Genomic DNA, 22,406 nt, shown 5'->3' on the forward strand with positions numbered 1-22,406 from the left:
TTGGGGGTAAAAACATTGCATAATGTGTATAAAGTCACCTGTCACAGAAGGAACATCTTCTATTAAAGCCAAGAAAAAATCATGAGGAAGATAAAATCAAAGCATAAAATCAGCTTGTCGATCTCAAAGAAGCTTTTCTAGTGCAGTTTTCCATTGGATGGATGGAGCTGTAAACAAATGAAGTAGTATTATCTTAGAGCAAAATAATGCAACACTTTATTTCTATTTGGTTTGTAACAGAGCTGACTTTAAGGTGGAAAATGTGTGGCAAACAAAGCAATACCAAACAACGCAATTTTGTCAATCAAGAGCTGTTTATTTCTCGAAAACAATATTAAGACTGACTTTGAATGACGTCCTTTATGCTAAGATGTCTATTTACAAAAAACTATTTTTCAAGAGAGAAACATTAATGTGTGGTAAATTAATCAAGTGGATCTCTAAGTGCAAGCATAATACCCATGAATAACATTTGTTTATAAGAGAAAAGCTGCTATTTTACACATTCATTTGATGTAACACTGTAGGTATTATTCTAATAAAAACAAAGGTAATATTCTAAGAAAAACAGAAAATTAATGGAAAATGTAAACACCAAAAGAAGCAAAAACACCAATGGCACTTCCCTGCATTGTGTTTACATCTAGACAACACACATAAAGATACAGTGTTATAGAGATGTAATTTTTGTCTGCAGGAACACATAAATAGCTACATTCACAATACCTTAAGAAGCTTATATCAGTGCGTAACATAAGATTGTTCAAATTAAGTTGACTTATGGCTCTGGAATCGTCAGATCCCCTTCACATGTTTACAACAATTAACTTTTAAAAAGAAAGTAGATGTGATTCGCAAAAGAAATCCAGGACAATATTTTAAAATGTTCTCCTATTAAAACAGTACAAAATTGTAATTTATGCCTAATCTAGTATGAAATTAAAATATTAAAACAGTAATAACTGGGCAGGGCACATTCATTTATTATTTTAAGCATTCTGCTCTAAGACTAACGAACAAATTACAAGATGTCAGCGCTCAAGACTTGCAGCGATCTGATTAGAAACGTGTTTGATTCACTTTTCCCTCCCAAAAATCTCACGCCGCCTCTTTGCTTTCACCTTCTACTTTCTCACACATAAGTGCACATTATGCAGCGTAGGTATGTACACATGAAACCATGAATGCAAGTACGCATATTCTGGATATCTGCCCGTAGGCAATGATGGCGTTTGGGGTATTTACATGAGCGCATGCAAATATAGAATGCAAAATGGCAAACTTTGTTTAAATCCATTTTTGAGTCGCGCTCTAATAGTGAACCCCATTTCTGTCTCTAAACACAACGATTTGACCCGACACTGCAGATATTAAGAGACTGCGTAGTTTTAAAGATTTGGATAATTTACGCAAAAACACAAATACAGACCTAATGCTATTTTAAAATAAACAGTCATACCAGTAATGAAATCAGATTTCCCAAAGAAATCTCCTTTTCCCCTAAGCTATTTGCTCTGGTAAAAACAGGTCCTCATAAGTTGGTAGTCGGGTTATGGTCCCCAATACCTGCAGAAAACAAGAATACATACATGCACACACATCTTCACGCCATCATTGATAAAATATTTCTCAATTTTATCCTTCAATCCTCTCCCTCCACGTCTTCTTTAAGAGGCTCGCTGTTTTCTTTGGCTTCCTCGGCCTCCTGCCTGATTACTGGTAACCACTGCGACATCAACCCAGGCCCAGTTCTCTTGGCCTGGTTGAGGTGGCTGAGAGCTGCGTAGAGCCCGGTACCGGCACCGGCGCGGGTGCCCGGTTCCTCCCCTTCCTGCTGCTGCTGCTGCTCGGTGTAGTACATCTCCAGAGCTGCGGGGGTGCAATGCTTCTGCTGTTGTGGCAGAAAGAAAGAAACACTTCTGTTTGCTTTAGGACCCAGTTATGACAGAGTCCTAATTGGGTTGCCTTGTCTTTCATACTGGTCACACAAAGAAAACATTTAAAATAAAATTACTAGAATAAAGTCATAATATTGCGAGAATAAAGTCGGAATATTCTTGTTATTTCGACTTCATTCTAGTAATTTTATGACTTCATACCCGTATGATTTTGACTTTATTCTCACTATATTCTAGGACTTTTTATTACATTATTCTCATTGTTGTATTTTTTCAATATTATTTTCTTAACATGGCCCTATTGCTCTGTCATAGCCAGTAAATAATACCAATAAAAAAAACATTGTGAGTAAATACACATCTGTAAAGTTCTTTAAATGTCAAAAACTTCAGTAACAACAAAACACTTACAATGTCTTGAAAATTACTAGCTCTGTTTTGCTTTTATGTTATTAAACAAAGATAGTCAGTAGGAAGGTGAGTACATGTGAAAAGTTATTGTCCCTCTTTAGTAAATTCTAAATGTTTGTGATTATCCACATTTTTCAAAGCTGTACTATCATGGCTGAAGAAATGAGAAATCCCTTCATAAGGACCCGACTGACAACACGAAGTAGGCTAAAAGAGCTCAAACGGCAACACTTCCAATCTGAGAAAGTTCAAAAACAGATGGGGAAACAAAGCTGATGACATTTTTCAGGAGGGAATAACTCTAAAAAACTCATTTTGTAAGCTTTTCAAAATAAAATCGATGGGAGAGATTCAAGCACTGAAGTACTGCTGACCACGCAAAAATGCAAAGATCCATCTGACATTTGATAAATAAACATTTTGACATCAAGACGTTTGGGAGAATATTGCGTGGACAGAAGATCCCAAAGTGTCATTGTGGATGTTGTGTTTTGACCGTTAAAAACATATTTTGAAACCAATTAAAACAGCCTGTAGTATATTTGCTTGTAAAAACAACAATGTAAGAGCGCAATGTGTGCTTGGTCTGCACACAGATTTGTCTGTGAGTGACATAATTTATTAATGATATCCTTCAAATGTGTTCTTATACGATGTACTACCTCAAATATTACTACTGATACTACCACTAATAATAGCAGCATTAATAATAACACTTTTTTCTGCACCGGATCACCTATATTAACCATTTTAATATAGGTTTTGTATATTTTGTAGATATTTTAACAATACCATTCTAATGTTAATGCTATTAATTTTCACACAGTAATCATGATATTAAATTATCATGTCATGACACCTGTAGCTATCTCTCCCTTTCATATAATACATTTTTTGAAAAATTCCTCTGGTTATCTTAGCGATTGCTTTGGTGAACATTTACATTTGATGAAAAGCAAAAATAAAAAAATTCCATTTTCCGTTTATTTATTCACAACGCTTTTACTATTTATGTCTCCTGCTTTTCCATGAAGATCACCAACACATGTAATCTAATCACGCAACTAGTATGTTTAGAAGCCCTTATTAAATAGAATATAACACTCCAAAAAAGTGAGGCAAAGAATTCACAGGTCTGCATACTCTACATTGTTTTCCCGTCAAGTTATTCGATGTCCAAAACAACAAATAAAACTTGTGTCAGCCACATGGTGTCTGTCTCATAAGCCCAAGAGCAACCTATCAAGGTAAACGTAAGACTTGCTCAGAAAAGTGTGTGAAATGGTGGATTTATTGACCTCCAAAGCACACTAAACCATATGTCTCTTTGTTTCCTTTTAATGACTCAGACAATGCATTAACGGGAAAAAAGCCAAACTTGTAACCTGCAAAAACTTCAAAAGCATTGCCAAAGGTCCTCTCCTCCTTCTCTCCTCCTTCTCCCCTCATCTCCTCTTCCTTGCGCCCTCCCCTTCACCCCCAACCCTCTGTTAAGCCTTTAATCACAGTTTAGTCATGCTGAGTCCTAATTAAAGACCCCTCTGATTCACAGGAGGCATCCCAATCTGTGTCTGACCAGAAAGCAGGATCCATCGCTCCCTTCCCCCCTCTGTCTCCGTCTATCCCACCCTGTGGTTTGCTTCTGCGTGACAGGCCCTTTAGCTTAACATGCATGGCAGTGCTGGCGCGGTGCATGATGCCTCCAAGGTGTCGCTGGGAGATAATGAGTTTAGATTCTCAACCCCAGTTTTCGAGGAATCTCTCTGAAGTGACGGTTCTGAAGGTGTGGCGAGAAACGAGCCACTATAACCAAAACAGCCCCAACTCTTACCATATTCTTCCAATCTGGCATAACAAGGCTTAAACATTTGTTAGTGTTGCTTTTGGTAGAAAAACATTAGGTCTGTCCTGCTATCCTTAAGATATTAATTTAAGTTTAACGGTGTGTCAAAGTATAATCAAACCTTTAACATTATCTGGGAAGTGTTTGGGAGAAAGTTTTGCTTGTGCCAACATAATTTCAGTATAAAATTATGTTGAAAGAAAGTGTAAAAGAAGAAGGAAATAAAAAAACGGTGACGTGCCTCGACTTTGAGACATTTGGAGGAACTTTATGCTTTAGCATGTTTAAAATTACGGTGGCAAAACAAAATTATTTTCAGTACAAACCACTGAGGTGGGCGCTGCGATGTCGCCTGGTTGACCTACACTTAAGCTTGTATAATTATTATAAATTTTCCAGCAGAAATCAGCATTGGCGATTGCTAGCAATAATGATGCGGTGTTTCCAATTTCGCAGTAGGAAACACCGCAACTGCAAAATTGTGTGGGTTTTTTTTTACATTAGAAAGTTGTAGAAAAAATTTTACGCACATTTGTAATGGAAAATGCAGCGGCTGTCTTCTTTTCTCCTCCAGATGAGTAATTCCACAACTCTCTGCTTTTTAACGCACATCTTTTTAAAGTCAAGGATTAGACGCAGATCAACTGAGTCACTTCATCCATCTACCTCTTTCCTGGATGAAACTATTGATGGAGGTCTTTAACTACTCTGTGTTTTTCCCGTGACCCAGTGTTTCGGTGTCCTCTCTGTCCCCAGTCAGTCAGTGTGTTGGATGTTTATGAAACAACTCTGCTGCAGCTAGAAAACATAAAGCACGTCTTACATTTTGCCTGGTTCAGAGGGACGATAACTTTGAACAAAGGTTGTAAGGTTGGGTTTTTTTTTTTAAGTGTAACTGGTTTTGAATGTACGTTTTGTCAGTAAATAATTGAATGTGGTTGTTGAGCCCACCTTCAGGACAAACCCCTCTGGGCAGGTGAGCTGGTCGTACCACATGGCTTTGTACATGAGAAGGAGGAGCAGGCTGGTCAAAAACGCCAGTGTGATGAGGATCAGACCTGTGATCTGGACAACGCAGAAACACAGTGCATGAATAAGCTACACATGTCGATTTAGAAAACCTCAATCCGTCTTTTAAACTTAAACTTAAACTTTAAACTTAAGTAGTAAACATCCAGACACTCATATAATCAGGTTTCTGCTTCCTGGCGCGTGATGTTGTACCTTAACTTTATCCGAGACATCGTTGTAGAAGTTGATGTTCAGCTTCTTGATGTTGGGAACGTACAGCCTATTCCTCTGCTGCTGCTTCAGCTGAAACTGTGTCTTTGTCTTCACGATGACCTGGAGACGAGACGAGGGAGCAAACTGAGCGGCGCGGGAAAACGACCGCAACCTCCGTTCATCTCCGAGGGTGAGTTTTCCTCTTTCTTTCAGCTCTAGAGTTACTATGATGTGTCCACCAGCAATCTGGACTTCTGTTTTCCAACTTGTAAAACAAACAGTGCACATTTGCAAAACCAATCAGTTTTACTGCAGCCCCTTAAGAGGACGTTTGGGGACTGTAGAGTGTTTTCATGATGTTTCCCGACCAGCTTCCACATCAGTGGAACGTTTTGCTGAACTAAAAACATCATCCAACTACAAACTGAAGGCTTTCTGCTTTCATCATGCATTCACAGCAGTGTTTATGTTGCGTGGGCTGATGCCAAGGTTTTCAGCTGGGACGAAGCGAAAGGAGCGGTAAACACAGCAAGCTCAGACTATAGCGGCCTTATGAAGGGACGGTGAGTGTACTAGTGGGAAATTTATTCATATTTGCCCCAGAATTTCTGTGTCGAGTGCTAATCTGTTTATTTTCTTTTGTAGCAAAGTGAGATTTAAAAAAAAAGAAAATAAAAAAGAAGCCAAGTCGAAATCACAACGGTTGTTGGAAAACAGAAACACGGAGATGGACAGGAACCCGTCGCTAAGTGAATCAGACCTACCTTGTCAGGCAGTGGCTGCTGGAGCTGGCTGACCTCCAGCGGCGTGATGAGGGGGATGTTATCAAAGCCGTCATCTGCAGATGGATGCTTCTCCAGCTTATCGGAGAGATTAGTACCCAGCTTCACCATGGCTGCTCCGCTGCCTGGAATGGCCTGAACAGATCTAACCGACAGGGACGGACAGCTCAGGTCAGCCTGATTCAGTTTGTAAGCTTTTTATCCAACTACAGAACAAACACACAAAAAAACCCCCACAAGAAAGTAGCGTAATATGGTAATATTATGCAAGTCAGAAAACAGAATCAGATCAGATTCACAGATGAAGTTCAACACCAGTTGCTGGTGTACTTTCTGTGATTTTTTTCAGCTGCTCTGCAGATATTTTCTCACAGACGTACGTCCGTAAATAATTGAATGTAGTTGTTGAGCCCACCTTAGCTAATTGCTAATTGTCGCAAATAGCAATAAATCAATTAATCGCATAATGAATTAAAACGAGTTGAATTTCTATTTGCGTGATTTGTTATTTTTCTCGTTTCTCTCTTTCTACTAAAACTGGATGGCAAAAGTCTTCATTCTGCTGCTTTGGTCTCAACTAACCCTATTTTGAAGGACAACTTGGTTCACAGAGATGTCAGCGTCCATTTTACTTGTTGTTTCTATTCCGTTTATTTATTTTGGATATTTCAAATTTGTTAAGTTTCCATTAGAATTGAAAGTTTATTATCATTAAATACTTGAAAATGGTCTCCAAACAACAATATTATTGTTTATCGCAATGACTTCTAGGACATTTATCGTCCAGCGATTTTGTGTCATCTTGCTAGGCCAGTGCACATGGCTTTCAAAACCGTATTAAGAGCCATGGAGAATATGATGCTAATCTAGCATACCAGTGTTTTCCCCAACCATCTGTGTCATGTCACCTGCTCTATCCTCAGATATAACAGCTGAAACAATATTCATTAAAGATTACATTGTTAAAAACAGTGTGCTAACTTTATGAATTTTACACTTTTCTACAAGCACTTAACTGGAACCACAGTTTACTATCACAAACAAATGATCAACAAGTCATAGTAAAACAGAGCGCACACAAAAGATTGTCGGCCAACCAGTCGAAAAACTTCATGAATCTTTCTACAATAACAAAATGCTAAGATTAGCTTTTCACATTCTTTTAACCATTAAGTCATAGATAGCCTATAGGGCTCCACAGTTTATAAGGTTAAACTGAGAAAATTTTTTGTACATCAGTACATCCTAATGCTGAACATAATCATCTGCTCATCGCACCATGTTTACTTTAGATTCTGTCGCTATCTGTATGTAAACAATTGTTTCGCAATACAAGACAAAGTTTAGACTTGTTCTGATAATGAAGAAATATTGTATTGTAAACAAGCTAACGCTTGCTTTCACGTTAGCAAACTTCTTTACGTAAAAACATGGTCAGCAGGAGCAAGATGTAAGTTTATTGACGAGCAAAGCTGCTTGTTTGGATTCGTATTATTGGAAATAAATGATAAATTGATACAAGTTGGTGATATAATATCTGCGTTAGTGAACTTTGCTGTTCAGCAGCATGCTAAGGCTAATCACAAGCTACTGTCAGGAAGAAACAGACAATAATGGTAAGATCCATCCATCCATCCATTTTCTTTACACCCTTCTTCCCTAATGGGTTCGGGAGGGTTGCTGGTTCCTCTCCTCTCCTCCGTTCCGGGGAGAGGCGGGGTTCACCCTGGACAGGTCGCCAGTCTGTCGCAGGGCAACACAAAGACATACAAGACAAACAACCATGCGCGCACACACTCACCTAGGGAGAATTTAGAGAGACCAATTAACCTGACAGTCATGTTTTTGGACTGTGGGAGGAAGCCGGAGAACCCGGAGAGAACCCACCATGCACAGGGAGAACATGCAAACTCCATGCAGAAAGACCCCGGGCCGGGAATCGAACCCAGGACCTTCTTGCTGCAAGGCAACAGCTCTACCAACTGCGCCACTGTGCAGCCCTAATGGTAAGATAAGATCAGGAAAGATAGTGAATAAACTCATGATATATTGTTAAATACTAACTTAACTCTGAATACATTTTTTGGTTCAATTTCACCAACCACACACAGGTATAAATTTTGAACAACTCAGAGGTTTTACATTTAAAAAAAAACCAAAATATTTCTTTTCATATTCTACTCAGATTTATGGGATCTTCTGAAGTTTTTTTCTTAAGAGAAAAGCAGTCAAAGACCTTGACTTCATTTAAAAGACAGCCTTGGAAGCAAAATATAAAGGTTTGGTCTGTTGCAAAAACCACAGGATTTAAGCAGATAACATAAACCATTTATTATTGGTAGAATAAAATAAAAGTGTGATTGATGGATGATTCAGTTAAAACTGAGCAAAACAAATCCAACTGTGGTGGAGAAAATTTCAAAAACGCCCCGTAGTTATTTATTCGGTTAAACGGAAATTACTTGTACTATAAACTGACACCATATAAATGAACCGAATTGAGCCTAAATTAATTTTGTTGTTTCTAAGTAATTCCAAAGTCGATGGTATGTTGACTAACCATCACGGTTTCCTCACGCCAGCAGGCGGAGGCAACTTCCTATGCGTCATGAGCAAAGGGAAAGCAGCCATTTTTGTTCCTCACAGTTGAGAAGAAATGCAGCAGTTTTGTGCCAAAGCTTTAATCCTGATGTAAATTCCAGGCACACAGACAGAGCTGTTACATCTTCCAGAGGAAATGGATGAAACTGGGACTTTCCTGTCTTTCTCAGGCGAAAGCTTCATGAAAGGTCTGCTGCTGCTGGGAATATTTGGAAACATGTTGATTTATAGGCTATTTTCACATAGCAATCAGGGCTGAGTCGTGCTCTCTGTGTTCTCAGACTGTTCAGTGATTATCAAGAAATCTCCTGAATTGCCTCTTTTAAAAAGCTGCATTACCTCCACACGTAGCTGTGGACATTTTGGCACCATTCCTGCCAGTAATGCATGACTAAAAGCAGAATCCTCAGTCTCAGCTCACAGATGTGAAGTTTTGAATATTTCCTCAGCTGCCATCTGTCGGACCTTTGTGGACGTTGACACGTGTTGAAGCCTCGCAAAAGCGTTCATCCTCTCTAAACTTTGCCACATTCTGTCACGGTAAAAACCAATAAATGCTATTTATTTCAAGGGGATTTTATGTGACAGACCAAGACAATGTGAAATGAGAAGGGAAAAGAAAAACACTTTTAGAGGAGAATTAATCAGAGTAACAAATAGGTCCATAGTAACTCTGGAGGAGCTGCAGATCTCAGAGGAAAGTCATTGTTGAAAATAAGTCATAAAAAATACAAACTTGTTGGCCAAAAATCATGTAGTGGACACAGCAAACGTGGAGAAAGGTTCTCTCTCTGGTCAGATGAGGTTGAACTGTTTCATGTACAATAGTATGTTGGGGTAGAAAATGTGGCACATGTTTGAACACTTAAAAGTAACTTTTCAGCAAGATATAGGAGCTTGTCAATAATTAGTTAATCTGTCATAGTTGGTGCAAAATGAAGACCTAAATACAGACACCCAGTCAGATGAAGGGAGGTTTAATAAAGGCAAGAGTTACAAAGACCAGACCACAAGAGAGACAACAATAGAATGAAACTGACAAAATGGAGCTTAAATACCGACGAGCCTGATCACTGGATGGAGAACCAACCATCCAGCCTGTTGCTGATTAGCAACAGGCTGCAGCTGAGAGATGAGCAGGAAGAGAGAATGGCACAATGGAGTGAGAGAGAACAAACAGGGGAAGCAGCAAAATGAAAGTGAAGAAATGAACTAAACACGGGATCCAAATAATACAACATCTAAATGAACTAAGAGCAAACTGAATCGAAACAGACTGAGCAAAAACAAATAAACAAGGTCTGGAAGATAAAACTGAATACAAGAGAGCAAATCCAAAAACCAGAATAACAATTTAACTAACAGAGGGAATAAACCAGGATAAGGGAAAGTGCAAATAAGACATCAATGCAAGGGAATAACAGAAACCAACAAGTCCAAACAAGAAGGGGTATGACATCACAACAGTGAAAAAACGTACTAGTCATACGTGATTATGGCCATTATTTTAGGAAAGTGGCGATGTGGGAGAAATGTCTTGTTCCACTTGCAGATTGTTTGAATAGCACTTTTTCATCAATATTAAGAAATGACTGACTCAAAACAAGCTCTTATATTGTGCTGAAAAGTGACTTCTATGTCAGTTCTGCCTTATTCAAAAGGAAAACAAGACACAACTTATTTGTCTTAGGTTTGCACTAAATCTCAGTATTTAGTGCAAATACAAAGATACTTGCAGTATAAACTAGACCTAAAAGACTTGGTAAGAATTTGTGTTTTTGCAGAGTGTGAAGAGGCTTTTCTAGACCAGAGACAAGGAAGATAATTAGAGCTGGTGGAAAGAAGGATGGAGGAAAACCTGTTACAAGCTGCACGAGTCTTGAGACCATATCAGCCACATCAAACCGAATTCCTGTGTTAGAATGGCCCAGTCAAAGTCCAGACCTAAATACAATTTAGAATCTATTCATGGATGTAGCCTGATAAAATGTGGACAGACTGAGTAAGAATGCTGTAAGTGAGCACCATTATATGAAGATGTAATGAAGAGCTTGATTAACCATTGGACTCGTGATTTTGGCGAAATCGTCCATATAGCAGAACCCTCTGAAATATGAAGCCATGGTTCCAACAACTGCATGTTTAATAACTCAGTGATCATGGTCATCAAAATCATACAGCCTGGAGACAAACACTGTCAGACAGCACAGCCTGCTCTTCCTGTCTTCCCAAACAACCTGTAGTAAACATGTTTCATAACTAGCGAGTGATTCATCCACTTACGCCGCATCTTCTTCTATAATCTCTTATCCTCAATATATTGAAGGTTTCTCTCTCTCTTTCTCTCTCTGATAGTGATTTCTGTTTTTTTCATCAAATGATCATCTAATAATGGAGAGAGGAGATGAGCCACTTATCTCATTCACACAGTGCAACACAACACCTTCCCCCAGCCAAGGACCCCACCGGCCCGATGACGCCAGTGACTCACAGCCGTGATACACAAAGCAGGAGGAAGAGAGCCACCGTCCACCAAGGGCAGGAAATGTGCTTTTAATGACGCAGGACCAGATACTGGAGCTTCCAGTCGCCATGACGGTGAACATAGTGCTTGTTGTCACCATGTGGGAGACATACAGTGCCTTACAAAGGGATTATGATACCACGTGAACTTTCGTTCCTCTTTGTCACGTTACAATCGCAAGCATCAGAGTGTTTAATGGAGGTGACAGACCAACACAATGTACTGCACTGTTGTGAAGAGGAAAGAAAACTACTTGTGGTTTTCACAGCTTTTTACCAATCCCAAAGGGAAATTAGATCCTATTATCCAAGGTTCTTCAAAGAGTTATTGAAGATGGTGATGGCTGAGGCCAGGCAGCGCAAAAAATAGCTTATCAACGACAGACTCATGAACTGGATGATCAGGGTTGTCTGTTATTTTTTTGATCTTATGAAGAATCCCTCTTTGCATCGTCATCTCCAGAGGTTGCAGAGTCGTCCCCAGAACAGAACCAGACTACTTCATCAGCTTGTTGAGCCTTTTAAGGTTCTTGGTTCTGCTGCCCCAACAGATGATGGCAGAACAGATGACTTTCTCAACAACAGACTTATAGAAGACTAAAAGTTTGAAGGATCTTCCTTCCAGCTCAAGAAATCCAGTCTGTTGCCCAGATGAACACATCTGGAGGCATTTATATTCCTCAACCACCTCCACTTCTTCTCCCATGATAGTTCGCTCGAACCTCATTTCACCTGACATCAACAATCATCTCCTTTGTTTTGTTCACATTTAAGATAATTTAAGATGACACAAATCGGTCCGCCAGCTCTCGGTACTCAGCCTCTTGTCCATCTCTGACACACCTGACAACTACAGAGTCATCTAAGTATACGCAAAACTCAGACTTATGCTGGAAGCCTGAAGTGTACAGAGTAAAAATGAATGGTGAGAGTACAATCCCCAGTGGTGCTGACCACCTGGTTGGACATGCGGCCCTTCAGTCTCACAACCTGTGGTCTGGGTCTGGTTGTGAGATAGTCATGGATCCAGGTGATTGTTGAGGCCTCCACCTGTGTCTTCTGGAGTTTCTCACAGAGCAGATCGGGCTGACTTGTTTTAAATGCACTGGAGAAATCAAAGAACATGATCCACACAGTGCTGCCTGCTTTGACCAGATGAGTGGGTTTGCTGAAGCAGGTGTATGACGGCGTCTTAAACTCCAACTGCAAGGTGGTAAAGATAAACACTTGTGCCAAACTCTGAACATTTGGATGATGGACTGGACAGAGCTCCACTGTTTCAGAAACTAACTTTATTTTAACCTCCTCCCCAACTTTCTCTGCTGTGTTCACGGGCCTTCATGATGAATACAAAATGCACACCTCAAGGCTTTCCAGTTTGAAAACCATCAATCATTTTTAATCCCAGTAAAACGCACCAAAGGCTCTAAAGTGACAAAATGTGAAAAAGCTCAAATGCAGAAATATATTGTCTACCAAACTTTGCATGTTGAAAGTACTCAATGTTATTTTGAACGCTTTCAAATCATCGAAGCCAAAAGGAGACGTTTCTGTCCAACGAAGCAATAATTTTGAGATATTAGGTTACGAGCAGATAGTTGTGGACGAGTGGGCGGTTAGCGTGGTCATCTGGTGCTGACTGCCATTTTTCTTCTCCCCACAGTTGGAGTGAAATGTGGGAACGGTGAATCATCCTGGATCTGTGATGAACAAATGAGCTGTGCCGCTGTCAAACACTCGGTGTTCCCACACTCTGCTGCTGCAAACAAGTTCTGTGAGAGCTGTGAATCACATCTCCTTCTCACTTGTCATCTTTCTTAAGAATAAAAACAAACATTTTAAGTTAGATCTGTACGTAAGTCTCACAGGGGCGGCTTTAAAGGAAGGGGCTTCAGTGCTGTCTTGGGTCTTCCCCTCAGGGAAAACCTTTTTGGGACACTAGTCATTTTCATACCAACTTGTCAAAATCAGACACTTTATCATTCATAAGCTACTGTACCATAATGTGTCATTTTTAATTAGCTTACCAGTGTTACTATTGTTGATGATTTTGACCTTAGAGAAGGAACAAACTAAATAAAAATAAAAAAATGTGTATTTTCATTTAAGTAACATCAGATGACAAACACTAAATTTACAGTAAACATGTTAGGAAGTGTAACTACACTCGCCCAAGAGTGGCAGCAACCAATAAATGACCAATAGATAGATCTATTAGATTAATATAGAAATCCTTTATGCATGTATAGTGGCATTTATTTTAATTATTCAATGTTATTTTAAAAATTGTTCATTTTATCCTTCTAGTTTGGTGCTCTTGGGGGCCCCCTGGTGGCGTGGAGGGCCTAAGGAGTCGCTTAACTCTCATATACCTTGAGCTGACTGTCTCACCGTCTCTCCTCTCTGCTTCTTGTCAATTTACTGTTCAATAAAGGTTACTAGAGCCGAAAAAAACGGTATGAGAGCTGTCTGAGGGAGAATACATTCGGTGCTATGAATAGGTGAGTGTCTTTGGCACCTTCTGTCAAGTTCTTCACGGTTCGCTGCTCATGCATATCTGAACTTGGTGCATTGAAGGGCGCTGCAACAAGACATACAGCAGAGACAGGAAAAAAGGGGGAGCTGATAAAACACATTTATTGGTCTCGGTGTGACTTTTTACTGCCGGCTTCCTATATATAATCTGTATAATTACACAGAGTCGCAGTAGTAAACGTCTACGAGTTGAAATAAATCAATTTTTAGCCTGTGGAGCTATAAGAGCAACACTTGATTTCCTCGCAGAAACGCAGAGATTCGATGCTTTTCGGAAACGCGAATAGAGGATATTTACCTACGCGACTCCCGTCAGCCGAAATCAAAATGCCCCATTTCAGCAACTTATTGCACAGTGGCAGCTCCCGCCCGGCTCGCTTCAGCCCCCGGGTCGAGCCCGTTTGGTTACGCAAACAAGCAGCCGCAGTGCCGCATGTTAAAAAAAAAAAAAAAAAAAAAAAAAAAGGGGGAGAAAAACTTACCGTATCTTTGCGGGGATCTCCTGCCTAGTCGCCCGGGAGCGGATGGTCTCGGTGTCGGCGGCGGATGAGGGACGTGAACGCAGGTTGCCGTGGTGACGAGTGATTCAGGAACGGGACTGCGCATGTAATGAAAATAAACCGAGCGGCTCCGTCCTCCCGTGGAGAAACGAACTGCGAATGTGCGCGCGACTCTCCGTGGACGAGACCGTGGCTCCGTCAGAACGTGATCGGCTCGTGGGTTTATTAATTAGTGTTGCTGCGACACGAACGAGCCCCCACTGAAAAGTCCGAGGTGGACTCACCTGATCGGATACATCTGAACACTTTGTTAATAAGGGGTTTTATTTTATTGTTATTTATTGGACTTAGTGAGGAGTAAATGTGACACGTCAGATGTAAAAAAAAAAAAACCCAAAACAAACAAACAACTGAAGGACAACTTTACAATCAATAATAATTTCTGAAAAATATTTTGAACAATTACTGCCACTTGTACAAATTTAAAGTGCAGTATAACTGTGTAAGCTCTGAATCAGTTACAAATGCATTTCATCGTATTTTTATGTCATTAAAGTCAGCTTCAATGAATCGGTTGAAGAAAGTGTAATTCATATGGACTAATTTCATAATTCTGCACAGTTCAGAAAATGATGTCCAATGAATAAATGTAGTTTTGTGGTCATGTCAAGTACACCAGGGTTCTGAAACACGCAGCTCTGGAGCCATATGGTCCATCTAATAATTTTAATCAGAACTAATGCAGGACTGGAGTTACTTTAATTATAGAAGTTTCAAAAAGTATCATTTTAACAGATTTATTACTTGTTTTCACTATCAGGTTCACATCAACGGTTCTTTTTTCAGGCTTATGATCTTTTTTGTAATTTCTTTCACAAACTAAATATATTTTTTCTCATTTTTTAAAACACAAACTCTTCCATTAAACACAAGTGAGTCGTTCTCTTTATAAACATTATGTGTAATCTTTATTCTAATGTAGATAAAATTGTTGCTGTTTAACCAAAAATTTTATATTTTGCAATTTACGCACAAAACTTAATAATATTTGAAGAATCAAGGAGGCTTTTTTTTTCTTTTGAAAAATTTATTAGAAATTAGATTTTAAAAAATAAAAATACAGAATACTACATAAACACCACTGATCCTATGGCCTCCACAAACACTGCAGTCATCCAGCAGTCATTAGCGATGGACAACTTCCACTGGGAGACTGAGCCACAAACGTCCTAGTTAAAGAATCTGGCTGTTCACACACGTCTTGTATAAAAGCGAATCAGTGGGAAAGTGGAAAGAAAACATGTGGTAGAAAAAAAAAAGGCGTTCAAACACTGGAAGCGTCGTGATGCGCAGTCCCTTCATGAGTCTGGAGGAAGCTTCAGCTGTGTGGACTGCAGCCACCACACACAGCTACAACTCATCCATCCATCAGGCTGAAATCAGAAAATCCCACCTACTGGAAAGCAGGTGGCTCCTTTTTTACATGAATTCTTGCGTCGGTGCAGCGTGACACGGAGACGATCAGCCTGCGGTTTCTGCTGAGGTCTTAAGGATCCTTCAGGTCGCTGTGATGGCGTCCTTCATGTTGGTTCTGGTGTGTCTCATCGTACTCCTCAGCTTCTCAGTGAGGTTTACGTTTGTTTTCTGGCCAATTAGTCACAGTGACGACATGGGCATTAAAGCAGCTTTTCATTGCTTCTCCACCACACGTTATCCTCCCACTCAACTTTCTGGGCATACGCTTGGGTACAGCAGCTTCTTTAGCGATCACCTTTGCTAAAGAATCACCTCTCTGCTGGAAAACTGTCAAGTCAGCAGTCTCACCAACGATTGTGTGAAATTCAAACATAACATTTTTACAGTAAAAAAAAATCCCTTTAAAAAAAAAACAACAACAAGAAAACTGGTATTATTTGCTATTAAAGTTATTATTTTTCTTTACACTGAATGGATTTTTTTTCTGCGCTGTAAGCTACTACATAGTAGATATGAGTTTAACTTATAAAAACAAAGTGAATAAAATAAATGAACATTTCAATAAGAGTGTGTATTCACTGAGATGAACCTGTCTAACAGTCAAGTTCAAAACTCCCCACAAAACCCCCCCCAAAAAACAGCTTCCTGTGGAGGTGAAAAGATTTATTTATTTATTTAGTTATTTATTTATTTATTTGGTTCAGTTGATTTTATAACTTATGCAGATTTTTAGGTTGGCTCAATACGACACTGTACTTAATTTTTTAAAAAGTAACAATCAGCCGTCTTTAAATTTAATATTTAGTTACTATACTATTGTCTTATATTTTTCCTGTGCCGTTAATTACTCTGTCTTGTCATCTAAATTACAATGTAAAAATCTTACTGGTGTTAGGAAAAGAAAGACTGAAAAATGTATTTATTCTTATGTCTGCAATAAAATATATGTTAATTTTAAAAACAGGAACCTTGAAATACTCTAAGTTATGTTAAAATATTCTTTAAAATGTGTTTTAAAATCATAGAAACAACAATCAAGTTAAACGTTCCTCTGATCAGATTGATCCCACATTCAATGCAACGATGGCTGATGCTGTTAAAAGCAGAAATAAATTACTTTTTTTTATTCTTTTTTTTTTTTTTTTTTTTTACATAAACTTGTAACATTGCCACGTTTCCAGGAGTCCTTAAAATTCAAACAAAATGAAATTTTTAGGAGCAACTAAAAAAAAAAGCTTCTCTGACTTTTAAAAAATTTAACAAACTTAAGATTTCATTGAACCAATAAGGTGTTTTCTCCCCTTGATGTTTTCTTTTTAAATTATTTTATTTTTACAATTTACAGTTTTCAGGCATTCGTAACCAGATAAACAAACTATTTCCTCCCGGTAAAGCGATCGTTTGTATCTCCGCTGCATCAGGAAACACCGAAAACCTCAAATGTTTGGATGCCAAACTGAACGTGTTCTTCACGTTGCTGCGTTTCGTCGCAGTGTTTTATAGCAGGTACATCACAGCTGCAGCTGAAGCAAAAATCCCACCGCCGGGGGTCAGGAGTTGAGGTCAGATCACAGAGTCCTGTACAGGTGGAGTTGCTTTAACAAGGTTAAAGTTCTCAACACTTTTCAGCTCGGTTTGTTTGGTATATTTAGAGTAAACGTGAATTATTGACGTGAGGGACAGACGGCGCAGAATAACAATGATTAATTCGACTGACAACAAAATAAGTCGTGATTGTCAAAAATTGTCAATATCTATCAGGGAATAAGAATAAATCAAAAGTAAAACGGAGCATTGTTTGTGTTTACCTAATTGTGAAAATTAGCATTAAAGTGATGAGTTTGCTAACGGTTTTCTCCTCTCTGGCGTAAGTCGACCAGAGCGCCTCTAAATGTGAAATTGTCCATAATAATTTCAGAACTCCTAATTATGTTTTTTTATTTTTATGGTACCATTCCTCCCATCGTTTTACCAGAGTGTGTTTTATGCTCATGCTTGGACTGTTTCCTGTTTATTCTTTTTATGTAATTTTCCTTCAATTTTCTGTTGAGCTTCATCTAAACATGGGGGGACTGAAAAAAGTTCGAGCATTTGACGGCACGTGTGTTTTTACATGACTGGCATACTGTTGATGAGACACAGACATATTTCATTTTTTACCGTATCGTGGATGTTGCTGTACAAATATCATTTATTGCTGCCAGTCGTTGCCAGGACATCCCCGAGTTTTATTACAGTAGCATAAATCCTGAGAAATGTGGAAAAATCCATCCCTTAATTTGAGTGCATTTATTCAATGTGGGGGGAAAAAATACCACAGGAAGACATAAATCTAAATATTGTGATGACCACGATTTAGGAACATCACATGGATGAGAATGTAAAGAAAAATGTAACCGGCTACTTTCCACTTCATTTAAAATAAAAATAAAAATCATCTAGGAAATTCTAACTATTAATCCAGTGCGTTCTTGTTTCCTGGGCTGAGAACATGACATGAAACTGTTCAAAATGGGAAAGACAGGAAAACAAACAAACAGCAGTTGTGTGTTTATCTTCAGAATATGTATCCAATATTTATCCACCACTAAATACACTGCTCAGGCTATAAATTCATCTAAATGTCTGTTAAAATTCATACTTTCTGTGACTTGTTTCGAGTCCCTACATAGTTTTAATGACTCGTAATTTTAGACATTTTTATGGTCATTTTCTTCCATCTATTGCATTTTACATATTGTTTTATTTTGTATGTTTCTGGATAAATTGTTTAGAACTTTGAATGTCTTGGATTTCCTTGCTTTAGTGGCCTCCACTTACCGTAGTTTAGACAAGAAGTGTCTAAGCACAGGGAGATGGGGGACGACATGCAGCAAAAACATCCATAGTCATAGTATTAAAAAGTCTGAAACAGCTGAAAATGTGGCAAACAAAGCTGGAAAGAGAACCCAAGTTTATGTTTTCAACGTGTTCAGTGAGCAGGAAAGCAAGGCGGTTCAAAGTAAAATCACTATTGGCTTCATGGGGTCACTTAGAGCATTCCTGAACGCGTCTTCACAAGCGGTGCCAGTGATAACGGAGGACTCTGCACATGTAAGAGAGAAACAGAAAAAGTGCGAACCAGTCTGGTCAGCAGATTTGGATCAAGCTTTTCATGCAAAGAGAACTCCTGCTGATTTCCTGTTGGGCCGTGACTGACTGTAAGAGTTCATCAAGTCTTTTGGGGATCACTCGTCCAAATACCAACGCTGGAACCCCACCCAGCGCTGCCAACCCATCAATTGAGCCAACATTTATTATCTTGACCTTTGGTTTGACATCAAAGTGGATTTTCGACTTGCTCTTCTGTAATAAGATGGCGGTGTCACGCTCACAGTGTGAGAGGAAGCCTGCCTGCCTCCGACGGTGTTGTTGCCTGTGAAGAAGAAAGTCGTGTCTGACTGAATGTAATTAAAGTGAGAATCAATTAGACCGCTGTTTGTTGGAGGAAAAATACAGTGTGTGTGTGTGAGTGTGTCTGCGTGTGTGTATGTGTGTGTGTGTGTGTGTGTTTAGCCATGTGGTTGATACATTATTAGGTCCATACAACACATACAGCATTGTGGGGACCACCTGCTCCTTATGGGGCCCCATAAGAAGAAGTGTTGTTTTTAGATTAAGGGTTCGGTTTAGGATCAGGCTGTTAATTGAGTTTAGGTTACGTTTATGGTTATAAACTAGTAAAGGTTAGGTTTAGGGTTTTGGTTAGGCTACAGAAATTAATAAAAATGAATGGAAGTCGATGCAAAGTCCTTGTGCAAACAGAAAGACACACTTGGCGTGTCTGTGAACTTGTTTAGCTATCGTATTTAGGACCATTTCTAGCATATTTACCATTACAGGGATCCATTGTTTAGGATCGGGGGTTAGGTTTAAAGATATGGTATTAATTAGGTTATGGTTAAAGTTAGTGTTAGAAATAGACTAGTAATGGCTACGGTTAGGGAAAATGTCTGGGTTAGGCATAAATACAGTTACTAAAATGGATGGAAGTCAATACAAGCAAGGTCCCAATATGGGTAGAAAAACAAACTTGTGTGTGTGTGTGTGTGTGTGTGTGCGTGTGTGTGTGTGTGCGTGTGTGTGTGTCTAATGACATGAGAGATTTATGAGTTTTGTCTTGAAGAGGCTTTTGTTTTTACCAAAATCCAAATTTTCTCTTCACACTTAAACATATTAAACTAATTGGACACTTAAAAGCTGGTTGCATGTTTGAACAATTTATCCCTCTAGTTTTGGATGCTGTCCAGCTGGAAGGATATTTGCTCTTTCTTTTTTTTTTTCCCCTTTCGGACAGTAGTTATGATGTGTAACCGTGGCAACAGTGTATTGTTTTTACAACTGGGAGCAGCTGATTAGCATCTCAATAGCTCAAATATTACCTGAACTCTGACCCCAAATCCCAGCGGAGTAAAAATAAATAAATAAATAAATAAATAAGCTGGGCTTCATGGAGGCAAAGCAGAACCAAACTGCAGAGAGAGAAGTTCAAAGCATCTCTTCCTGAAATTATCATAAAGCAGCAGTCTTCAACCAGAGGCTTCTTCAGATGCGCTGTAAGACTGACTGCTACTGGAGAGCCATCCACAACAACTGTTTGGATGATATGCTCTACAACAGCAATTAATATCCCTTTTTTTAACGGAGCTGAAAAACAATAGAAAGGCCTAAAGGAAATTCAATAGACGTAAACCAGTGCATTAAACTGAAGCTCTCAGACCTTTGACCTCTGAGCTGGTTGACATCTGGTCTATTAGTTTAACCAGCAATAAAGTCCGTGTGAAGCAGTTGTTGGATCAGCTCTCGTCTGTGTCTCTGCATCCTCAGACTGTACAAGTTAGATGGGAGATCAGTCATCTCTTTCTTCATCCGACTGTTGATGTAAGCAGCAAACATGTTAAGATCGGTTAAATACTTTAATATGTAATGCACGTGGCCTCTGTTAGTAGCAATAAACACATTTAATAAAACCCATTTTGATCTACTTAGCTGTAAAATAGACATGATGACACATTTTGTTGTTAAATTTAAATATTTCAGTTTTAAAAATACATTGAAATTGTTTTTGTAACACAATGTTTAGAATGTTTGTGATGAATTTATTATCCCGTTAATGTGAATGTTAACAGTAAGCTAATCAAACATGCTGTAAACTAATGTGGATAAATCAGTAGGATTCTTTTAAAAAACAAAGTTGCTTGAGTAAGTTAATTTAGCTACAAATGTAGTCCTCTTATTGCAGAAAAATTTTGTTAAAATAAGGTTTCGAGAAGTAAAGTCTTTTTTTAGTTAGGTGGCTCGTCAAGTCAGAACTCAGATCTTTAGCAACAGCGCCGTCTAGCGTCCGATTACTAACACAACAACTTAAGCAGAATTTCACAGCACTATTTTTTACCAAAGCACACAAGCACAGTTAATAATAATGTGAATTATTATTATCACTATGCACTTGTCTCAAAAAAGAAATGAAAGAAAAAGGAATCAGTGAAAATTCCAACTTCAGTGGTAACAGCCTCATTTTCTTTTGTTGTGAAATCAATCCACTCATTCAGACAGATCTGAAGTCAAATACTTACCTCTAATTTGATGCTATTTACTTATCAATGCAGTCAGGTTGAGTTTAAAATGTTTTCTGTGTAAGGAAACCCAGCAGAATGCTTTTAGATGCTGACAGCAGCATTCACTCATTCTGGTTGAGCTCATAGCAACAGTAGATAATTGTGTTGTGTTGTGTTGAATAAAAATGAATGGAAGCCAATGCAAAGTCCTTGTGCAAACAGAAAGACACACTTGGCGTGTCTGTGAACTTGTTTAGCTATCGTATTTAGGACCATTTCTAGCATATTTACCACTGCAGCGATCCTGAATACTAGGCATGCATGTAGCGACAGTGGAGAGGAAAAACTCCTCATTAACAGGAACAAACCTCCAGCAGGACCTGGCTAAGTCTGCCACGATCAACTGGAGCTTTTAAGGACAGTCACACACAAAAAAAACACAGAGACCCTGATCCAGGAGTACTTTCTATGTCAAAGAAAAGCACAGTGTTAATGGCAGCAGTAGGTCTTTTAGCTGTTTTATTTAAGAGAAACTCTAAACTATAACTAGACATGAATAGGATTGAAAAAGAGTACATAGAGGTATTGAAATTTGACAAAAACACTGATAGTGTGACTAAATGAATAGTTCAAATTTCTAAAGATCGTCCAGGACAAAAAAAAAAAAAAACAGAGCTTAATGTGAAGATAAAAACTAAACAAAGTTTGTAGAGAACTGACAGAATGGCATCTGACTTATCCTCACTGAATTTCATGAATTTTTCAGTGGTTGACTTTTGTGAAATGCAGCTGTCACTCATCTCATGAGATAGTATGAGACTTTTGGGTAAGCAGAATATGCTGCCCTATGTATAGAAGTGGGGCTAACATAATGTGTCTAAATAATGTATTTATAAGGAAATGTATAAATAAAGAGCAGAAAGTGGCGAAAGAATGATGAGTTATGGAGGATGAATAATTACTGAGTTTTTTATTTATTATTGGTAAACGGCTGCTAGCGCTTTCTTAGCTCAAGT

At 38.7% G+C, this 22,406-nt stretch overlaps 1 protein-coding gene across 2 annotated transcripts; it reads right to left on the reverse strand.

Moving 5' to 3' along the window:
• Nucleotides 1-295: 295 nt before the first annotated feature.
• caly (calcyon neuron-specific vesicular protein) lies at nt 296-14,503 on the reverse strand. 2 transcript variants are annotated; one of them, XM_044114579.1, is made up of 5 exons: nt 14,300-14,503; nt 6,141-6,303; nt 5,377-5,496; nt 5,104-5,217; nt 296-1,891 (listed from the first exon to the last, which is right to left on the reverse strand). In XM_044114579.1, exons 2-5 carry the CDS (start codon nt 6,267-6,269, stop codon nt 1,643-1,645), a joined length of 612 nt encoding a protein of 203 aa, XP_043970514.1. In that variant the 5' UTR covers nt 6,270-6,303; nt 14,300-14,503; the 3' UTR covers nt 296-1,642. The 2 variants fall into 2 exon arrangements, with proteins under 2 accessions (XP_043970514.1, XP_043970515.1); XM_044114580.1 differs by lacking the exon at nt 14,300-14,503 and adding an exon at nt 14,116-14,279.
• Between the last annotated feature and the right edge of the window lie 7,903 nt (nt 14,504-22,406).

Source organism: Gambusia affinis, linkage group LG04 (assembly GCF_019740435.1).
Source record: "Gambusia affinis linkage group LG04, SWU_Gaff_1.0, whole genome shotgun sequence".
Classification (NCBI taxonomy): domain Eukaryota; kingdom Metazoa; phylum Chordata; class Actinopteri; order Cyprinodontiformes; family Poeciliidae; genus Gambusia; species Gambusia affinis.

Excerpts from the sequence above, each read along its gene's own strand:
- caly (XM_044114579.1), bottom strand. The coding sequence starts at position 6,269 with ATGGTGAAGCTGGGTACTAATCTCTCCGATAAGCTGGAGAAGCATCCA. Across the intron at positions 5,218-5,376 it reads ATGTCTCGGATAAAGTTAAG|ATCACAGGTCTGATCCTCAT; the intron begins GTACAACATCAC and ends TGCGTTGTCCAG. Across the intron at positions 1,892-5,103 it reads CAGAGGGGTTTGTCCTGAAG|CAGAAGCATTGCACCCCCGC; the intron begins GTGGGCTCAACA and ends CTGCCACAACAG.